Source organism: Aythya marila (genome assembly GCF_965140915.1).
Source record: "Aythya marila genome assembly, chromosome: 19".
NCBI lineage: Eukaryota > Metazoa > Chordata > Aves > Anseriformes > Anatidae > Aythya > Aythya marila.
Genome location: NC_139060.1, coordinates 625,652 through 645,432, shown reverse-complemented (window position 1 = coordinate 645,432; position 19,781 = coordinate 625,652). Strand labels below are relative to the sequence as shown.

Sequence of the window (19,781 nt, the reverse complement as noted above, 5' to 3'; positions counted from 1 at the left end):
ACAAGTTGGCTTTCAGATCCTGGGATAATATGCACAGGGCTGGAATCTTAAGCAAAACATCTGTTTTCTCTCAGCCTTGCAGCTTCGGTATGAATAGATTGACAGTTAATTTGGGAATCATGTGGCTCCAGCATTTATTTCTGTGAATAGCTTCTCTGAGCAGAGTCATCTTCTAAACTAGAGACTTGTCATTTTTTTGGCAAGATGGATTGGATTTGATATGAGCAGATGTTGATAACAGCTCTTCTGGTACTGCTTTCGTTTCTGGCTGTGGAACATGTATTAGAAATCTGAAGAGACTCTATTTACATTTTATTTTCAAGATGAAACTCATTCTGTTCAGATCTCTACTTATGGACCACAGATGTGCATTTTTATATCGTTAAATGTACTCAGTCAGTGCAGTGTAAAACTTCAGAGTATCGTGATACAATAAAATCAAATCCTTTCCCATTGCTGTAGCATTGCAGTTTCTTGATAAATGCAACTTCAGCAAAGTGTGCAAGTTAAGCATTAAAAACTGGCTCATATGTAAGCATCATCAAAATGTTATTACATGACATTTTTATTCTTTCTTTTGTATGCTTAGGACAAAAAATCCTCCTGCGTGATGCTTTTGGTGAGAGCAATGCCAATCTAGAAAGTAGACTTCTATCCAGTGCTGCTGCAGAATAGTGCTGATGAGAACTAATCCTCCTTTTTTTCCTTTGCCTACAAGACCCTGGCTAACGTGCATACTTAGAGATGTGCAGAACGCTGCGTTTATCAGGCTGGATTTTAAACTGCCAGAAGTGCATTTTCTGAGCATGCATTTTGACATGCATACTTTTCCAGGCTATTTTTTTTCCACTTTTCCCGTCTTGGAACAACTGTTCCTTAATACAGAAAATTAAGAGACCTCTATTTAAATTTAGATGTTAAAAAACCTGTATTGAAGGCCTGATGTGGGGATGTTGCTAGACTGTCTGTCTAAAGGATGTGTCCATAAACTTCAGTGTTCAGCTTTAGTCTTATAAAGCAGCTTCAGCTTCTTCTCAGTTATGCAGTACTGCCATTCTTTATGTCTCAGTGTGAGTATGTACAGGGGAGTATGGGGAAACTCAGTAAGCTGCACCCTGAAAAGCTTCGTGTACATTTTTGCACTGAGTTAAATGTTGTGGTTTTACTATTTTGCATTTTTCCCAGCGCTTACCAACGTTGTGCCTCCCTGTCCTTGCTAGTTCAGCAATGTGTTTGTTTGTTTGTTTTTTCCCTCCAGTCTGTGTTAGGAATGCAGGAAGTAGCATTGTTGGTCCTGCCTGGCTGATGAATGGTGGTGAATCGGTGCCATTTGTTTAGCATAAAGATGTCAATTTGCAAGTAAGGTGAAAAGGTTTGTTGTGAAAGCTTAGAGTCTGTGAGGACAGTTAATGCATTGAAGCAAGAGAGTATGGCAGTTGTTACACTGTACTGCTTCTCTTACATTTTTCTTGACCCTCGGATTTTTTTTTTTTAAATGTGCAGACTCACAGGAGTAGTTATCTGCAGCCTGCTGGGTTCTCCATAGGCCTGCTCAGAGAGCTCATTTGTGTAATGATGCCATTTGTTAAACTCTTTAACAAGTAGAGTTTGCCCCCAGCTCTGGATTGTATTGAATTTTATCCAATATGTGTAGTAAGTACAGTCTCCTTTGCTGCCCTTGGAAGTAAAAGAACATAGGAAAGGTATCTATCAGTAAAAGTCAGTCCTGACTCATCTTCCTGGCTTTGCAGCAAGTTGTGTAACTGCTGCAGGTTGTAAAGCTGTAACAAATCCTGCATGCAAAGAAGTTGCTTGAAATTCTGATGATTCAAGACCAATTCTGATCTTCTCTCATGTAACTTCTGCTAGTCTGGTTTCTGCATCTTTTTCCATACCTGAACTGAGGGGATCAAGTCATATTTTTTTCCTGTGCCAGCAGAATAGCATTAACCCTTTCACCCAATATTGGAGATTGATTTCCTTTCCCTTCCCCTTCACTCTCCTGCCAGGTGTGCTGCAAGAATGGGGAAAGGTCAGAATTAATATTTCTGTTATTTTCTGGTGTCATTAGATGATGCTGGAGATGCAAACATTTTAGAAATGTGTATTTTGGAATAATGTACAGAAACATCTCTCCCTGACTGTGGACGACATTAGTTGGCAAGTTTTACTGAATCCTTGCTATCCTGCAACAAATCTGATGGTACACAGAGGTGCAGAGGCTGTCATGTTCTGGCCATGAATCCAGTCTTCTGGTATCCAGAGGAACTGTTCTGTAGACTTAAAGGCACTGCTGGAAGCTTATTTGTTTTTAGTGTTGCTGATAGGCCTGCAAAGAAGGAGCAGTCATTGTGCCAGTTAGAGAAGCTGAGCATTCACCATATGAACACCCTTGTTTTCTAACTGAGGCTCCTAGATCACACATCAATGCAACCTTAAGCACAGGACTTTGTTCTTATAACCACATGGTCATCTTTGTACGCTTGGCTTTACAGCCTCAAATGTACATACATCAAATACACCATGCCCTTCTCTGGTTCATCTTGCAATTTTGGTTCCAAAAATAGGCACTCTGCATGAATATGTACATACCTGTGCTTTTCAGCTCTGTTACTCCTTTATAGATGACCTCCTTTACAGCAGTGAGGAACATCACATGTGTTACTCATTCCTCTTGGCACATCTTAAAGCCCTAAGCAGGGAGAGGTGTACAAGTCATATTCATTCTTAAGCATCAGTCTTAAATATGTTCAGGATAGAAAGACAACTTGGATGTTAAGGATGAGAGAGATTTGTGAACTGTGAAGAGGTCTAGATGTGTATTTGTGGTTACTTGGACTTCTGTTTTAACATCAGAAATTCAGTTCATTCCCAGCACAATTTAACAGTAACTAGAGAAGTGGTGATGCTTTGACATTTAGAGAACCTACATGAGTTCCACTGACTTGAAATTAATTAATTCAAGGGGGAAAAGGTATACATGCCCTAGACATCCCACAGCTTCAGTTGGAAAAATCAGAACCCATACTTGTATCCCGAGGGAGATGAACTTCAGGAATGGGGAAAGATTGGAATTAATATTTCTACTACTTTCAGATGGCAAATTAAGACGCTACTAGGGCTGCAAATATTTTTAAAATGTCTGCATTTTGTACTGATGTGCAGCAGCATCTCCCAGATGCACTGTCATGGTGTTGCGACTGCAATCTCCTGTATCTTTTAGCACATGCAGAGCTGATGTGCAAGGCCTGTTGAACATTGTCCCACAGAGTTTTCCATTCAGAAAAATGTCCCAAACTCTTGTTTTCTTAGCTGACACTAGTTGCTTAACAGCTAACGGGTAATACAGATGACCAATATTTACCAAATGTAGTTTGCAAAGTTGTTTAAGAGAAGTGTATCAACTTCATAATTAGCGCTACCAACCAACATTGATTTCAGTAGCCTAACGCTGAGTTCAGAGGGGGTGTATCCTGACGTCTGTGTGCACAGTTCTATAATAGTACCTGGTGAGAGTGTTGGATGGGGTGATTTTTTTCTATTCCAAATTTTCTTCATTTGGGTTTAAGTAGGGAAGCACTACAAAATTAGAACTTTGTATTTCATAACATTTCATTTCCTTGATATGCATGGCAGAAGAAAGAAACACTTTCCCTGTTGTCATGTGCAGTATTTGGCAGAACCACGAATTTTACAATTAGTCAGTTGATAGTTCATTTAGAATCATAGAATCATAGAATATCCTGAGTTGGAAGGGACCCTTAAGGATCATCAAGTCCAACTCTTGACACCGCACAGGTCTACCCAAAAGTTAAGACCATGTGCCTAAGTTCACAGTCCAATCTCTTCTTAAATTCAGACAGGCTCGGTGCAGTGACCACTTCCCTGGGGAGCCTGTTCCAGTGTGCAACCACCCTCTCTGTGAAGAACCCCCTCCTGACGTCCAGCCTAAATTTCCCCTGCCTCAGCTTAACCCCGTTCCCGCGGGTCCTGTCACTAGTGTTAATGGAGAAAAGGTCTCCTGCCTCTTGACACCCCCTTACGAGGAAGTTGTAGACTGTGATGAGGTCTCCCCTCAGCCTCCTCTTCTCCAGGCTGAACAGGCCCAGTGACCTCAGCCGTTCCTCGTACGTCTTCCCCTCAAGGCCTTTCACCATCTTCGTAGCCCTCCTCTGGACACTCTCCAACAGTTTCATGTCCTTTTTATACTGTGGTGCCCAGAACTGCACACAGTACTCGAGGTGAGGCCGCACCAGCGCAGAGTAGAGCAGGACAATCACCTCCCTTGACCTACTAGTGATGCCGTGCTTGATGCACCCCAGGACACGATTGGCCCTCCTGGCTGCCAGGGCACACTGCTGGCTCATATTCAACTTGCTGTCTACCACGACCCCCATTTCATCAGTTGAGTTGAATAGCTAATGGAAGCTGGTTTTGCCCCACATTGCAAAATCTTAAGAGATGATGGGAGTGTTTTGTGGGTGCATCCAAGCTGCCAAACATTGCTGTTGTCAATGACAGAGTGAATTTCTAGAAATTCTAGGCTCTGCCATACCATTATGTTTTAGTTAACTCATCACTGTTTAGACTGGGACAAAGTTGATTCAGAAGTATAGTTCTTAATTACTGTCTTTAACATCTGGAAGATATTTGATATCTGAAAAACATAACTCTCTAGACTTTGCAGGGTTATTTACTGTGCAGTGCTGTTCATTTGATAAAACTCTGGAAGCTGCTGTATGTAACTAATTTGAATAACACCTGGGGGCCAAGGACAGTTTTTTCATGGTTTGTGTCTTCTCTAAATTTCTTCAGCGCTAGGTGAAAGAACATGTGCTTGCTCTTGCATATTGAGATTCACAGCAACAGGTAGTGACAACTGTCTACACCAGAAGATCATGTTAGACAGTGGCCACTCTGCTAGTTACTGATACATCATCTTCTTTGCCCACTGTGGTCCCGGGCTTTAAGATTTGTAAATGTGATTACAGTATAACTGATGTTACTGCAAAATGTCAGGAAGCCTAAGAATTAAAACACTGACTCATTTTCTGGTGATGCTGAGTCAAATGCCAGTGGCACTTTAAAAGTCAGCCTGTAAGTGTATTCAGTGCTTACTGAAGTTGTCAGAAAAGAAAGAAGTCTTAAGGGATCTTTAAGTATAAGGGCCGCAATTTAGTATCTGCCTTATTGGAAGCAGGTGAGTTGGAGAGAAATGTATAGATCCCTCAAGATGGGATTATGGCAATGAGATGATGGAATTCTTTACAGTAGTTTTCTAGCATCTTCTCCACATGTGTAGTCTGCCTCTTTTACTTTCCTATGAGGTTAATCAGAACTTTGTCTGTTCTGTAGCTTATTCTTGTGTGCGTGTCTCTAGAGTACATGGCTTTGAGTGCATGCCTCTTGAGGATTTCCTTTCTTCACTTCTGTGGTGATGTCCAGATCTGACCCATCCAACTGTAACATTTTGTGCATATATAGGCTGTTTTTATTCTGCTTCTTCAGCCCCCTCACCGCAGTTACTCGATTTTACTTGGATTTTCCCTTGTCTAAGTTCTGTGTTTGGCTGTTAAAATCTCAGTTGCCAGCCACTCTTTTGGGTCACAAGGCAGCCCCAAGCACCTAATGGGATATGGGATCACATTTATTTCCAATATTGCTTCCTTCAGGTAATAGTAAGTGTAATAGTACAACGACATCATAGCGTCTCAGAAAGCTGAGTATGTGGTTGTGCAGTTCAGTTGTAGCAGCCCTGTGATCTTCTGCTCCTTCAACGCTAAAGCAAGAGCAGCTCACTTTGAGGTCAGGGAGTATGCAGAAACATGTAATATTCAGTCATTGTAACTTTATGCTGTGAAGAGTGTGGTTTAAGCTGCAACAGACTTTTTTCCTGTTCATCTTTGAATTAGACCAGCTGGTATTCTTTAGCAAGGCATGCCTGTCCCACCCCTCCTTGTTCTCCAGGCATATGGTAGAATTTTAATCTGCTTTAAGGTCGTGTTCCAAATGCTGTGATTTCATAGGGATTCACAGACCTGTCCTGGAGTTCTCTGCCCAGTGTAATACATTTTTTTTGTTTGTTTGTTTTACAATTCTTTTTAAGGAAAATGCAAAAAACGAGGAGATGGTTTGAAACTGGAAAATGACCCCCAGGAGGTGAGTCACCTTGAATGCTGACATCTGCCTCTTAGCAGGAGGCATCTTGTTCACCTTTGTTTGGTCTATGGAGAATTAAGTTCTGTATTTGTTTCTGCTTTAATGCTGCATTAGAGGGTGAATAAGGGACACTGTGATCTCCGATGCTCTTTTGCCTGTGCTTTTTATCCCTGTTGTGCCCTTCTCACAATTTTCCTGCTGTTTTCAGTTCTGTCTTTTGGGAATGAACCCATCCCAGCTGTCTATTTCTTTGCTTTGTACCTGTTTTCACGCAGTCAGTGTCAGGAAGTCTTTTGGTAATTGACTTCTCATGAAACATTGAATAAATCACTTAACAGCCAGGGTCTCTGGTTGCTCCTTAAAACTGGTCCAACAATTACCTTTTAGCACTCTTTGAAATGTAGAGGAGGCAGGGGCAATAGAAGTGCCACCTGGTGTGCAAAAGTAAACAGAGTTGCTTCCTTGAGGCTCTTGCACAAATGTGCATCCTTTATCTGCTGCAGTAAAACAGAGTGCCATATGGGAAACCATAATCCTGTGTTTCCCAAACCACGTTTGGGCTACTGATGCACTTCTGTAGTATCTCTTTGAAAAGCTATGCGATGTTATTCTTGAGAAAAGTCAATTTAAAGGCAAAGATCGCATGATCACTGCTGCGGCTCTTAAAGAGCTTTATTACTCCTGTTTGTGTGTCATTGCCATTTGGGACTCAGCACATGGGCAGGTTTTGGTACTTCCTCAATAACCACTTGAAAACTGCTTGAAATTGATGCAAAATCTGGTGTTAGTGATATGCACTTGGTTAGGGGGATGAGTCAGGGCAGTGAAGAGTTAGCTGTTTCACCAGGGTGCCAATCTTGCTCAATCTGTGTGATCAAATTGGAAAGATTTCCTTTAAAAATGTTCTCTTATGTGAAAAGACCTCTGAGAACAGATGTCACAGCTGCTTCTTTGCAAATGTGTGTGCATTTTTCACTCCTGGAAATAGGAGTGAGAATTGTTCTATTGGTACCAAATTGCAGCAGGAGCCTTACAGGTTCAGTTCTGACTAGCACACTGTGTTTTGCAGAGCGCAGTCTAAATTTGGTGAAAACCAAATTGGCTACTAATATGTTGTTTTAGCTCTGCATGGAAGAAAGTCAGTAGAAACTACATCCTGGTTTTACCAGTATTTGTGTTGACGAAGAGATGTAATACAGGAGCCAAGTTCTCTGTACTCTGTCCTGTAGCTTATATGGACTTACCTTGCCAGTGCACAATTTGGGGGCACAGTGGAAAGAGGAGTAAGTGAGTTTTATATAGCATTTGCTGTCAGTCTTTTTTTTTTTTTTTCCTGAGACTGCTGGGTGCTTCATACCCTGGTCCTGTGGGCAGTGGAAGCTGTGACCCACCAAGTACATTTTTTAATGATGATGACATGAAATCCATGGATATTTTTTTATAGTGGCTGTTAATGTTAGTTTGCCTGTTCAGCACTGTGTCAGTTGTGTTCTCTATGATCCTGAAGTTGAGTCAAGTTATTTACTGCTTCTTTTGCCTTTATTTTCCCAGGCAGAGTCAGAAATGGCTCTGGATGCAGAGTTTCTGGATGTTTATAAAAACTGCAATGGTGTAGTGATGATGTTTGACATTACCAAACAGTGGTAAGACCTTCAGCAGCATGTGCTATGTGATTCTCACTTTTTTAATGGAAGCAAATGACTTCTAGACCTCTTGATTCCCAGATGGTCTCTAGAGCTGATATGCAGCCTAATGAGTCAAAGCAAGCTTGTATCCCTTAAAATAATAGCTTTATCTTCTGGCATGTCTTTTAATACACTCCACTCCTGGGTTTGTTTCAAACAGTCTCCCTGTGGGCTTCTGGACTGCAGTTTCTGATATGCTGGTATCTGAGGCTTGATAATTAACGCTATCACGGGTGCAAAATATGCTGGACATGTTATAAACATACCTCTCTACAGAGCACAAGGGAAAACGGAAAGATAGCAAGAAATTCCCAGGAAGACGGGTATTAGTAAGGATTATTTAGATGCTCTGAGCTGCATTAATGTATAGAAATAATGAGCTGTCCATTTTGCTCACCTGAGGAGAAGGGGGAGAGTCACGTGGAAGACAGATTTAAAAGGGGAGGTAGTAAGAGTTTTTGCTTTACACATAAGCTTGCGTTTTAAAGGTTTTGTATGGTTCAGTGAGACCATTGCCAGTATACGTTAGGGAATGTTTTTCATCTGCTGACCTCACACAGTTTTATAGGACTAAGAGAAACATTACTTGAAGAGATGTGTGGTCTCTGGTGGAAGTGGATTATTGAACTTGTCAAGTCATTTTTGAGTAAAAAATGATACAAACATATTTACGGTTAATATATTAGAGGGAGGGTTAAGCCACAGTATTGGAGGGATTTGGGGAAAAAAAAACTTTGTATTTTTTTCTGTGGTTTATGCATGAAACTGCTCACAGAATGGTGTTTCACCCTCACTTGCCTGTGTCTGTCTTTCCTTTGGTGAAGGACATTTAACTATATTCTGAGGGAGCTTCCTAAAGTGCCAACTCACGTTCCAGTTTGCGTGCTTGGGAATTACAGAGACATGGGGGAGCACCGCGTCATTCTACCTGGTGATGTGCGGGACTTCATTGACAATCTGAACAGGTAACTGGGGATGGCACCACGGTCACCAGACAAGGGAAGCAGACTTCAGCTGCTGTGTCATCACCCATAGATAACTTGCTTCTGTGTTTCAGATCTGTGTCACGTTCATCCTCCAACCCTCTGCTTAGCTTCTAGGCTTCGATGACTCTTAAAAGTCTCACAAAGAAGTTTCAGTTTTCACGATGGACTCTTTCTCCTTTGATCTAGCAGCCTATACTGAGCAGATTGTCAGCAGATTCTTGGAAACAGTGACTGCATGCCTGCATGTACCTTTCAGGAGTACTTTTACCAAGAGGTCATTTCCTTTCTGGTTACTCCTTACCTTGTGAAAGAATTCTCTCCCTGCAACACAACTGTTCTCTACTCCACATAATTCTGCTACAAGAAAGCCAGCTAGTGTAGCTGTGTTTCTCCCTCTTCCTCTCATAGCATCTCCGCACAGCGTTTTCTGGGTACAGCTAGATCATACTCCACCCTTTCCAGACAGGCAAGGTTTTCCCATATAACAGAGAACCTCAGAGCCCTGTATATAAAATTTTACGTGTTGGTCAGGTGTTAATAGATTGTACCTTCAATGCAGTTTTATGTTCTTAAAGCAATTTTTAATTTTCTTGGTCTCTTGCTTGTCTGTTACTATGTCAGGTGTACAGAAATGTGCCAGTTTTATTTCTGGATTCCGTAATATAATCATTTCTTTTCAAATTTATCTCTATATATGTCTTAGAGTTTAATGCCCAGTTCTGATGCTTGAGTTGGTGACTTAATATAGGTCTATTTGTGGTTTTAAAATAAAACCTTCAGTGAGAAATTAACAGCTTGTACATCTACAAACCCCCAGCTTAGTGAACTAATAGCTCAATGTCCTGATGCAGTATCTCCTAGTCTAGCAGCACTGTGACAATGCAACATAACTGCTGCATCCAGCTTTTTTGCCACCTTCAGGAGGAACAAAGTCTGAATTTTCCTGTAAACAAAATAACAAGTCACTAGCAGAATGACATGCCAGCCTCCATTTGAGGGCTGAGGGGCTGGTTCACAGAATGGAATTTAGCAAGTACCTCATCTGTGTGTACGTATGTGTTTTATACAAAGTTTTATTTCCTCTTTGCATATCTGGTTGAGACAGACCTCCTGGCTCCTCATATTTTCGCTATGCTGAGTCTTCCATGAAGAACAGCTTTGGACTCAAGTACCTGCACAAGTTCTTCAACATTCCCTTCTTGCAGCTGCAGGTAAGAGAGACGGTATTTCCCTGATGTTCGGGGTGGGTGGGACAGAGTTGATTTTTCTCTAAGGTGGGAATATGATTTTATATGCAGGATATTTTGTTGTTAAAGGATCCTGAATAGACTTCTGTTTTCGTAACAGTGTAGTTAACAGAATTTTATTAGTCTATTGGTGCCTGTCACTTAAATGTCTCTGTTTGCAAAAATGCTCATATTTGCTCTTTCATTCAAAAACACTTACCTGTGTAGAAAGGCTCCAAGGTGAATATCACTGCAAAGAAAACTGCATCCAGTGTTGTAATTACTAAAAATGTTACATATGCATAGTTGTTACACTTTGTATTTAAATTCTGTGTTGTCAGTCAGTAAGTTAAAACTTGAATGAGAAAAGTCTTGTCTCTGAACTATTCAGTTCATACCACGTGTTTGCTGAAAATCTTTGTCCTGAGATGAACAGTAACTGATCTGCTTGGATCCAGTGCAAGCAGGTAGAAGGCTCAAATCTCTGTCATAGTTGAGCCTCCTTTTCCTTCTAAGGGGAAAGGTAAAGGCTGAATGGGAAGGGTGAAGTTCACATCCATGGTCCTTTAGAAGAGGACCCTTTGATGTCATCATACAGAGGTCCTTTGGGGTCAGTGACTTACTGCTTCTGGGGGGTACATATGAAGTTGTATCACAGTTTTCTTCTGCTTGGAGAAATTCAGACAATTGATCTTGATGATCTTTTACCAGCAGGTGAAATGTCTGTGTATATTTTTACACAAATAATCCAAGCTGAACTGCTAGTTCAGAATAAGCTTATATATGTTAGTGGGTGTTACCACATCCCAAGTCTGCAGAGCAGATGCATTAGAAAGAACCAGGATAAGAAAACTAAATGTACAGAAACCCAGTAAAACAACTAAAATACAACTTTTCCTCAAAAATGTATTAAAAATCTGAGATTAAAACCCGATTTGCTGCTCACTAGAGAAGACAAATCTTCAAGCATGGTGTGTTGGTTACATGTTTGTTTTTATAACCTTGGTTTCTACAGTAAAGTGATGTCTTGTGGAAATCATGCAGAATAATTAGTTTCCAGGTTACTTTTATGAATCTCCCTTCTTCTCAAATAATGTTCTTAAGAGACAAAGACATTAGCATGGGCTTCCTGCTAGATTTGTGTCTGAAAATTGCTCATACGATACTGTTAATGGCCACTATATGCAATGATTTTCCTAAATACGATTGTAAGCAGGAAATATCAAAGTGTTTGTAGCACTAGGGTTTACATGGAAGCAGCTTTAGGATGAGAGTCTTAGGGAACCTTTCATTGAAATGTACTCTGTATAAGTAAATATGATCTATTAATCTGAAAGTAATTAGGACACTTATATAAGGTAATTAGCCTCAAAGCCAGAGAACTTCTTGTACGGATCTTGGTCCTCAGGGAAATAGAAATAAATCTGATATGGCCTTTAGCTATTTGAAGATGTCAGTGACAGTTGTTAGGAGAGGTGAGGGAAGTGGGGTGACCAGCCCCCATTTATTTCCAGTTCAGTGAGCATGGGATGGCACTGGGGGGTAGTGCAGAATCCAAGGTACAGGTGCTGCATGTGGGTTAACCTTGGTTATTAGACTCTCTAATCCTGTGGTGGTGTTGTTTTTGTTCTTTTTTATTGTTTGTTTTGTTAAATGTAAACTTGTTAAATGTAAACTTTGTTAAATGTTCAGATCATGAAAAGAAAGATCAGTGCATGTAAACAAAATGTTTGCACTGTTCTTTGCATCTTGACATAGGAGGTGGTAGTTGAGAAAGCTGGCTGTGCCTGTTGGAACGTTTTCTCTATGCAGCCAGAGTGGTGCTTCCTGGCTTTTCCTTTAAAAAAGCAGTGCAAAAACATGTTCCTGTAGTTACATGCTCATATGTGGATTGCAGGCAGCTGTGTTTCCATGCATTCTGATAAAAATCACAGTGTAGGATCCCATATGAAGATGGTCTGTTTCCTTCCTCCCTGGTGTGAGGGAGATTCTTGGCCTGGCCATTCTGTGAGGAGGCAGGTGACACCGCAGATTCAGAGGCCTTTTGTTGCTGCCACCCAAGCTTTGGGACTTGATGTCAACCTTCAGCCAAGACATGCCACACTTTTTCCTGTGCCATTTGTGTTTCTGCTGCAGGTTTATTAGAAGAGCTTTGTGCTGTTCCACAGTAGCTGCTGCTTTGCTGGCTGTGGGCATTTGCTGCTCCTGGTTGGCATCTGATACTCTTGCCTTTGAGTGTGCTGGGAGCCAGGGCTTGCTCCCCCAGGCCTTATTACCAAGCAGTGCAACATGATGTTTAAATTTGCAGGAAAGTCACAACTAGACTTAATTCCTAAAGGTACTGTTTGTACCTTCAGAGAGACTTGACAGAGGCTCTAGAAAGGAGTAAATTCCCTGGTACTTCGGAGCAAAGTAGGTAAAAGGGGAGGAATTCTGCCAAAAATTAAATGTACATACCAGTTAATTGGTCTCAGTCGACTTCCAAGGTTTCTCCGTTCCTCAACCTGATCTCCCACAGCTCTCCAGGGGAAGAGGAGCTGTTCGGCCAGGTATGGCATTCCTCTGTGTCCTTTAGTGGTGTTGGCATCTAGTGTGTTGGTTTTAAGTTGCACGTTTCTGTGTTCAGTTTACCTTTATGTATCTTTCATAAAGAAAGTGGTGGGTGAAATTCAACCCCCCAGTAAGGAGCAAGTTCCATCTAGCAGCCTGGGCTCTTTGATTATTTATCTGGTCCTTTCCAGGGGAAGGATTCTCAAATTGGAGAATGCAGTGTAGCTGTAGGAACTGCTGGTGGCCCACATAATTTGCTAATAGGATCTGGTCACCCAGGCCTTCAGAGTGCTGCACTGGAAAGTGACAGAATATTGCAGACAGCTGAAATTGCCATTTCCCAGGAAGCACTTGAAAGTGGCATTCAGCCAAAGCATTGGTCTGCAGCACATGATTTATTCCCTCCTTTTGGGTCGTTGCTAAAAATAATCTGCTTCTTTAATATTTTAATACCAGCATGGTAAAATAGAATTTTTGCATTTAGAAGTCCATTATTAGTAATTATCTTTTTGCAAAGTTAGATGCAAATTTCTCTTGATTAAATCTAAGTTCTGAATTTACTGTGATCTGTGAAAATTGAGATAAATAAAACTCAGGTGTATGCCTTCCTTCTAAAGTATGAGGAAAGTCAAATCACTTGTTTAATAAAAGCCCTTACCTAAGTGCATAAGATAAGCACTGGAGAGCAGTGTTCCCTCTGTATCTGTTTATTCAGTTAATTAGATCATCATGTATTTCACTTCTGTTAGGAAAGAGGACAAGTAATCAGAATAGTTTCCTCTTTTTTTGGCCTGATTTTTGCTTGTAGTCTACGAATAATACAAAAGGATGAAATTTGTTACTTCTAAAATCTTCTAAAAGGATGCAGGAACCGTACAAGCATTTAAAGTCACTTAGTACAGATTAGTACATCTTCTGTTTAGTGTACCGAGTTTAAATGTATAGCATGTTTTACTGAAACTTTGTCTATACCACAATGAATGAATTTCAAGTTAACTGATGACTTTATAGTTCTTTGTATACGTTTTAATTTAACTCAAATTTCCATCTGCATAGAGTTATATGATGAATAAAGATTACCTGGTGTGGTAGTTTTACCCTGCCGGGCAGCTGAACTCCACCTTGACTGCTCTCGCTCCCCCTCCTCAAAGGGAAAGGGGTGGGGAAAATACATTGGAAAGGACTCAAGGGTTGAGATACGAGTAGGGAGATCACTTGAGTTATTGTTGTGGATAAAACAAACTCAGCATAGGGAGATTAATGTAATTTATTACCTATCCCTAGCAGACTAGAACAGTGAGAAGCTAAAAACACCTTCCCCCCCACACCCCTTCAACATCCTCCCCCCAAGTGGCTCAGGGGAATGGGGGCTGCAGTCAGTCCCTGACACTTCATCTCTGCTTCTCCTTCATGGTCACTCTGCAACACAGGATCCCTCTCGCAGGATGCCATCCTTCCCGAACTGATTCTGTGTGGGCTTCCCACAGACAGCAGCTCTTCAAGAACTGCTCCAATACGGGTCTGTACCACTGGGTCCCTCTGTCAAGAGCAAACTGCTCCAGCACACCTCCTCCAGGCCACATCTTCCTGCTCCACCAGGGGCTCCTCCACAGGCTGCAGTGTGGAGATCTGCTCCATGTGGGACCCATGGGCTGCAGGGGCACAGCCTGCTCTACCAGGGGCCTCTCCACAGGCCACAGGGGAACTGCTGCTGCATGTCTGGAGCACCTCCTGCCCTCCTGCTGCACTGACCTTGGGGGCTGCAGGGCTGCTTCTCACTCCTCTCTCGCAGCTGCTGTTGTGCAGTGTTCTTGTTTTTTTTTTTTTGCTTGTTTGTTTTGTTTTTCTTTCTTAAATTTCTCTCACAGAGGCATAACTAGCATCACTCGTGGTTTGGCTCTGTTCAGCAGTGAAAATCTGTTTCAGCAGAAATCTGTTGGAAATGTAGAAAGGGAAGGACCGAATTAAAAAAACTTACATATTTTACATAAGCGAAGACTACTTGCTTTATTTCACATTTGAAATGAACTCAGGTGTGTTTGTCCCCCATCTGCAGGACAGCAACTGAAGACAGCTTCTAAAATTTCACTGAGCTGACAGGCTGTGGTTGCTCATCTGCCCCAACATTTAAAAAAAAAATATGTTGTGAGGTTTTGCACTGAGTCCTGCTCCCAGAAGGGCTTATTTATGAACTGGTTGTACAACTGTTTTGCACAGAATTTGATACTGTTCTTCAAATGCAACTAGTGATCCTGTATCTGATACAGTTTAGCTCTCAGAACAGATTGCTTTCTTACAGTCAGACTTTCTGGATTAACATACTTTTGCTACCACTTCTGTTTCCCATTATGCTTCTGTATTTAAACTGAACACCATGAAATGGTCCAAAGCTCCTGTTTAATTCATTGCTGTGGGTAGAGTGGTGACACCAGATCTCACTGCACCCTGTGAGCACACAGAGATCTGTTACGATGACCCTTCCTGCTCAGACCCAGCTTGTTTTCCTTTCTTCAGCGGGAGACATTGCTACGGCAGCTGGAGACGAATCAGCTGGATATTGATGCAACTTTGGAGGAGCTGTCAGTGCAGCAAGAGACAGAAGATCAAAACTACGAACTGTATGTCATTGAGCAATCTTTTCTAACTGTTTCGTTGCAGTCTAGGTGTCATACGAATGTTGGGCAGCCCCAGCTATGGCATGTGGTCAGACTGAAGTGTTGTGAGTGACATTTGGCGTTTCTTTGGATCTTGCAAAATGTTACTTAAGTGGCATCTCCTGAAATAAAGCATGCACTTTGGGATCCCTGTCAAAGGGTCTGGTTCCTACAAGCATGTGATCTGTGGGAGGGCAGTGGAGGTGGAGTTGAGCGGTACAACTTGAGGCAGCACGTGGTAAAGAGATTATAGATAAATATGTTGCAGCCTCTAATGGAGAAAGGGGTTATTTTCCACTTCTCTAATGCTCAGCGCACAAGTTAATTCCTTTTCTTCTGGCTGTTGCATTCCTGTGTACTGCATATCTTGGGATAGGCAGAAATTAGTAGCTACAACACTGTTGTTCACTTTGAATACTTCTAGTCTCCTCAGCACATTTCTGGTTTGAAACAGTGACTAGTTCCTGCCTTGTGTTTATTCACTGCCTCGTCTGTTCTCTTGGTGCTTGAAATGAGCATTTTCCAGAGTTAGCCCTGCAAAGCCAATATATCTGTAGCACAGTGAGATGGAATCTCTTCAGATTTTTATATTGCTGGCACGTTTTCCATGAATTTCTATTGCAAGATCTTCATTACTGTAACACGCAAGTCAAGTCAACCCCAGAATGAATTGGAAAGAGATTCTTTACAGGCATCTTTAGCTGTAAGTTAGAATCAGTGATTATGAAATATTCATGCACAGCCATTTTGATAAGCATTTTTAGACCAAGTTTCAAGTTCCATAAACTTGGTCAGTGTGTTTCTCTTTGTGAGAGCATTGGAATAGTCAGTATACACACAAAGCAGTACTGTTTCGAGTATTCACCTCATTTGTTTCCTTAGGGAATGGATAGTTTTTTCATGCCTTCAGCAATTCTCTTGATATCCCTACTCAAAGGACTGGGCTACGTGGGCTGTTCCGTCAGAGTATTTTCCAGTGTTTTTTATACCGTATCAGTAATGGGAAAATACTTAAAAGAATCAGGACTTGGCAGAGCTGTGCCAAGCTTACACAAGAAGATGTTGCTACCTATTCACTTGTCACCCTTGTACCAGCTTTAGTATTTACTGGACCCTCACAAGAACCAATTCAAATCACAAATCAGATCACAAATGCAGCAGAAAACTGACATCTACCAATACCTACTTCTGGATTAGCTTTTGCCACATGAGTGGCGTGAGGGCTTGCTCTGAGAAACACCTGCTCAACACCAGAGCTTAATGGAAGCAACAAGAGATGGGTCTGGCAGATGCGGGGTGGGAGGACCTAGTTCCAGCAATAGATGTTGCGTTAGATCGTCCCATCCAGTGTAACCACACCAGCATACAACTTTTTATAATATTGGGGTGCTTCCACTGCAAGAGAGTACCCTTTCTGTAGTACTTACTCATGCAGACACACAGTGATTACTAAAAAAGGCATCATTTGCAATGTGGCAGAATCCAGAATCCTAAGGCCTAACTGGTCCAGACAGTACACACTAACAAGTCAAAAGGCATTATTGCTTTTTACAACCTCAAAAGATCTTTCAGTGCAGTCTGTAGTGGCAAGCTTCATCTCTGTAGAAGCTCTTGGGCCACCTGAAGGTAATCCAAAGCCAGATAACCATTTGGCCCATATGTCAGTTCCCTGTTGTTTTACCAAACTAGCTTGTGAGCACAGGAAGAACAGGAGTTGGGGTCTGTGCACCTGAAGTACTTCAAAGATGCCCACAGCCCAGACAGGCAGAGTAGCTGCCCCTCTCCTGTGCTTCAGAACAGAGTGCTGTAGCAAGGGACTGCTGTTCAGCTGCTGGGGAGGGCTTGAACTGCAAACGACTAATTGCATTATTATGTTGAATAACTGGCTTAACAGGGTGAAAGAAATACCTTAGCTCTGATAACTCTGAGAAGAGGAGTTGCTTGGAAATTAAAAGCAAGACTTTTTCCTAGAATTCTGGTTTAGCAAACAAGCTGATTTTTCATGCAGCTGGCCAAATTCAATTCAGCTACTGCAAGCTTGTCAGTATACTCGCACCAATGTTCTTTGCTTTCAGAAACTAATGCTTCTTTACAGAAAGGTCCTCAAAATATCTGTGGATGCTTCCTGGATTGAGCCACTGATTTTCCTCCCCCCCCCCCCCCCAAAAAAAAAGCACACGGCCATGTCATGCCCATCTACTTTGACCACAGTGACTAAAATAGAGTGCTATTTGAGGATTTTTGAGGTTTTTCTCTGTGCCTCAGCTGGATATGAAAGGTCTGTTTCAGAGGCACCTCTGAAGCACATGAGCTGCAAGGGGTTACTTCTATCACAGAGTTGGAAGGATACTCTCCCTACAAATATACATGTATATTTTATATCCCTTCAGGAGCTCTTCAGTTCCTGACCTTGAGTCCTTCAGCCTAGGTCCTGATTTAAAGAAATAAGCACACTCATATGGGAAGGAACACAGGTTTGGGTAAAGTTCTGATTCTTGGTAAACTGCTTAGGCTGGTGAGTGGAGTATTTGTAGACACATTGGCAGTAGCTGGTGGGAATTAGGGTTTGCTAATTAGGCAGGTCTTTAGGTTTGCTAGTTAGGCAGGTCTTCAGTGCTCTTGAATAGGGCTTGGGAAGGTCTCGCATCCCTGCTTGACAGATGCCCATCCTCTGGTTTTGAGATTACTATGTTTATCATGCTACTGTGGTTGTTGTCAAAATGAGCACCTGACGTGTTTTACTTTGACACCCTCTTGTTGCAGCACGTGTATTCATGCAGTTTAACTTGTTGACCCTTAGCAGATGTGCCACCCTTGTGTTGGCTTCTTGGATTTAGATGGTACTTGGAGTGTTGCTGTCAGTCACCACAAGTTGCTTAGCAAGGGGAAGGTGTCCACAGGCACTGGGGGCTGCAGGCCTTGGGTGCAGTGGGGCTGCTGCATCACCTCATTTGAGGTAGTTCCTGCTTTCCTTACGTTCACCATCTTTTGCTGACATAAAATCAGGCAGTGGAGCCTACAATGTGGCAGTGCTTGTCTCAATTATTTCATTCACCCCTGTGCATGTCTGGTAGCTGCTCTGTCACAATGACAGATGCTAAATTTGGATCAGTGAGAACAGAAGGAGCACAAGAACTCTTCATCGTGCTGTGTCTGGGTACCTGAGGACAAAACGTCATTGCTCTAAAATGTGTATCCCAAAGAAAACACGAGGTGGCACACAACACTGCCTCATCCAGCTTATGTAAGCAATCCCTTGGCAGCTGCTGGCCGAGCTTTGCCTGTGTAATGCATGTTTAGAGGCTTCCAGCTCTTTCCCTCTGCTTAGTCTCTGCCTGCCACACCATTTGCTCTGTTGCTTTCCCTGTGGTGTCTCAAAATTTACGTTCTCAATACAGCTAAAAATACATTTCAGCATTTTTTCAGTTTCTGAATTCTTACTAAACAGCAATCACTTTCCTGACATCTGAATTTGTAATATGCTCAGTTTTTCCATGTTGTGTCCATCTTATCTCCTCTCACAAAGGAAACTTTTTATACATTGTTTGTTCAGTTACAGCATGTCTGTTCCCTCACTGAATGGAGATGCACATGGAGAAGTATTTTTAGGAAATTATGGAAGCTCTTCCTGCATATTTTTTTAGGAACTAGTTGAAATGCTTTTAGAAGTTAAGTAAATCTAATCTGTGCTTTTGATGAACTTTTATGTTTTGCTGGATTTTTTTTCTAATATTTTCTTTTTAATATTAAAGAACATAATTGAATCCTTAACCCTTGTAATAAAATTATCTTTGAATTACTTTTTTTTTTTTTTTTTCCAGAGATTAATATAAATTATTTAAAAGGAATACTGAAGTTTTTCTTTGTGAGAAGTCCCATCTTCTCTCACAATCAGTTTTGAGAAACTTCAGGAAACTATCTATAAACCACTATGTGATTGTTTGATTTATAAGCATCTGAAATCCAATTTATGAACAATTGAGGTGAAAAAGAAATAAAATGTCAGATCACTTTACTGTTGGTGTTTAAGAGCTCTCAAGCAAACTTTTAGTCAGGCTTTGCAAAAATATATTCAAAGAGGCTGAACTGCAGATTATTTGAGATATTGTATGATCTGGGGTACAACTTTAGTAGTGGTAGAGTCTGTCTGCCAAGTGATGGAACTCCTTCTAGATGCTTCCTCAGTGCTGCCGTACAACTGGCATCTGCACTGTCAGGTAATCCTGGAGAGCCAGGTGCTACTGTCCTGTCAGAAGATGATGAAACAGTGACTGTAGAAAGGCGTTTGCTCTCTCCTAATGAGGACTCTTATTTTGGGAAACATGCTTCCTGTATTAGACAGCTTTATTTACTACAAAGTCATTTGTTGGGGTTTTGGGTTTTGTTTGCTGGTTTGTTTTTCATGCATCGAGCACAGGCCTTAAGTTTGCAACAACCATGATACAGAGTAGTGCCAAATGTCTGACAGGAGAACTTGCTGCTACAGATGCTCTCCAGTATCTTCAGCTGTATCGAAATACA

At 41.6% G+C, this 19,781-nt stretch overlaps 1 protein-coding gene across 4 annotated transcripts in view; it reads left to right on the top strand.

Annotated features, from left to right (window-relative positions):
* The window catches only part of RABL6 (RAB, member RAS oncogene family like 6), a 57,077-nt gene that overhangs the window by 15,048 nt on the left and 22,248 nt on the right, over positions 1–19,781 (top strand). For 3 of the 4 annotated variants that reach the window (XM_082775401.1, XM_082775399.1, XM_082775400.1), the window contains 5 exons: positions 6,107–6,159; positions 7,711–7,802; positions 8,669–8,809; positions 9,936–10,041; positions 15,121–15,224. In XM_082775401.1, coding sequence (XP_082631527.1) covers positions 6,107–6,159; positions 7,711–7,802; positions 8,669–8,809; positions 9,936–10,041; positions 15,121–15,224 — 496 coding nt within the window. Of the gene's footprint in view, positions 1–6,106; positions 6,160–7,710; positions 7,803–8,668; positions 8,810–9,935; positions 10,042–15,120; positions 15,225–19,781 lie in introns of those variants that run through there. The other variant, XM_082775402.1, reaches the window with a different exon arrangement.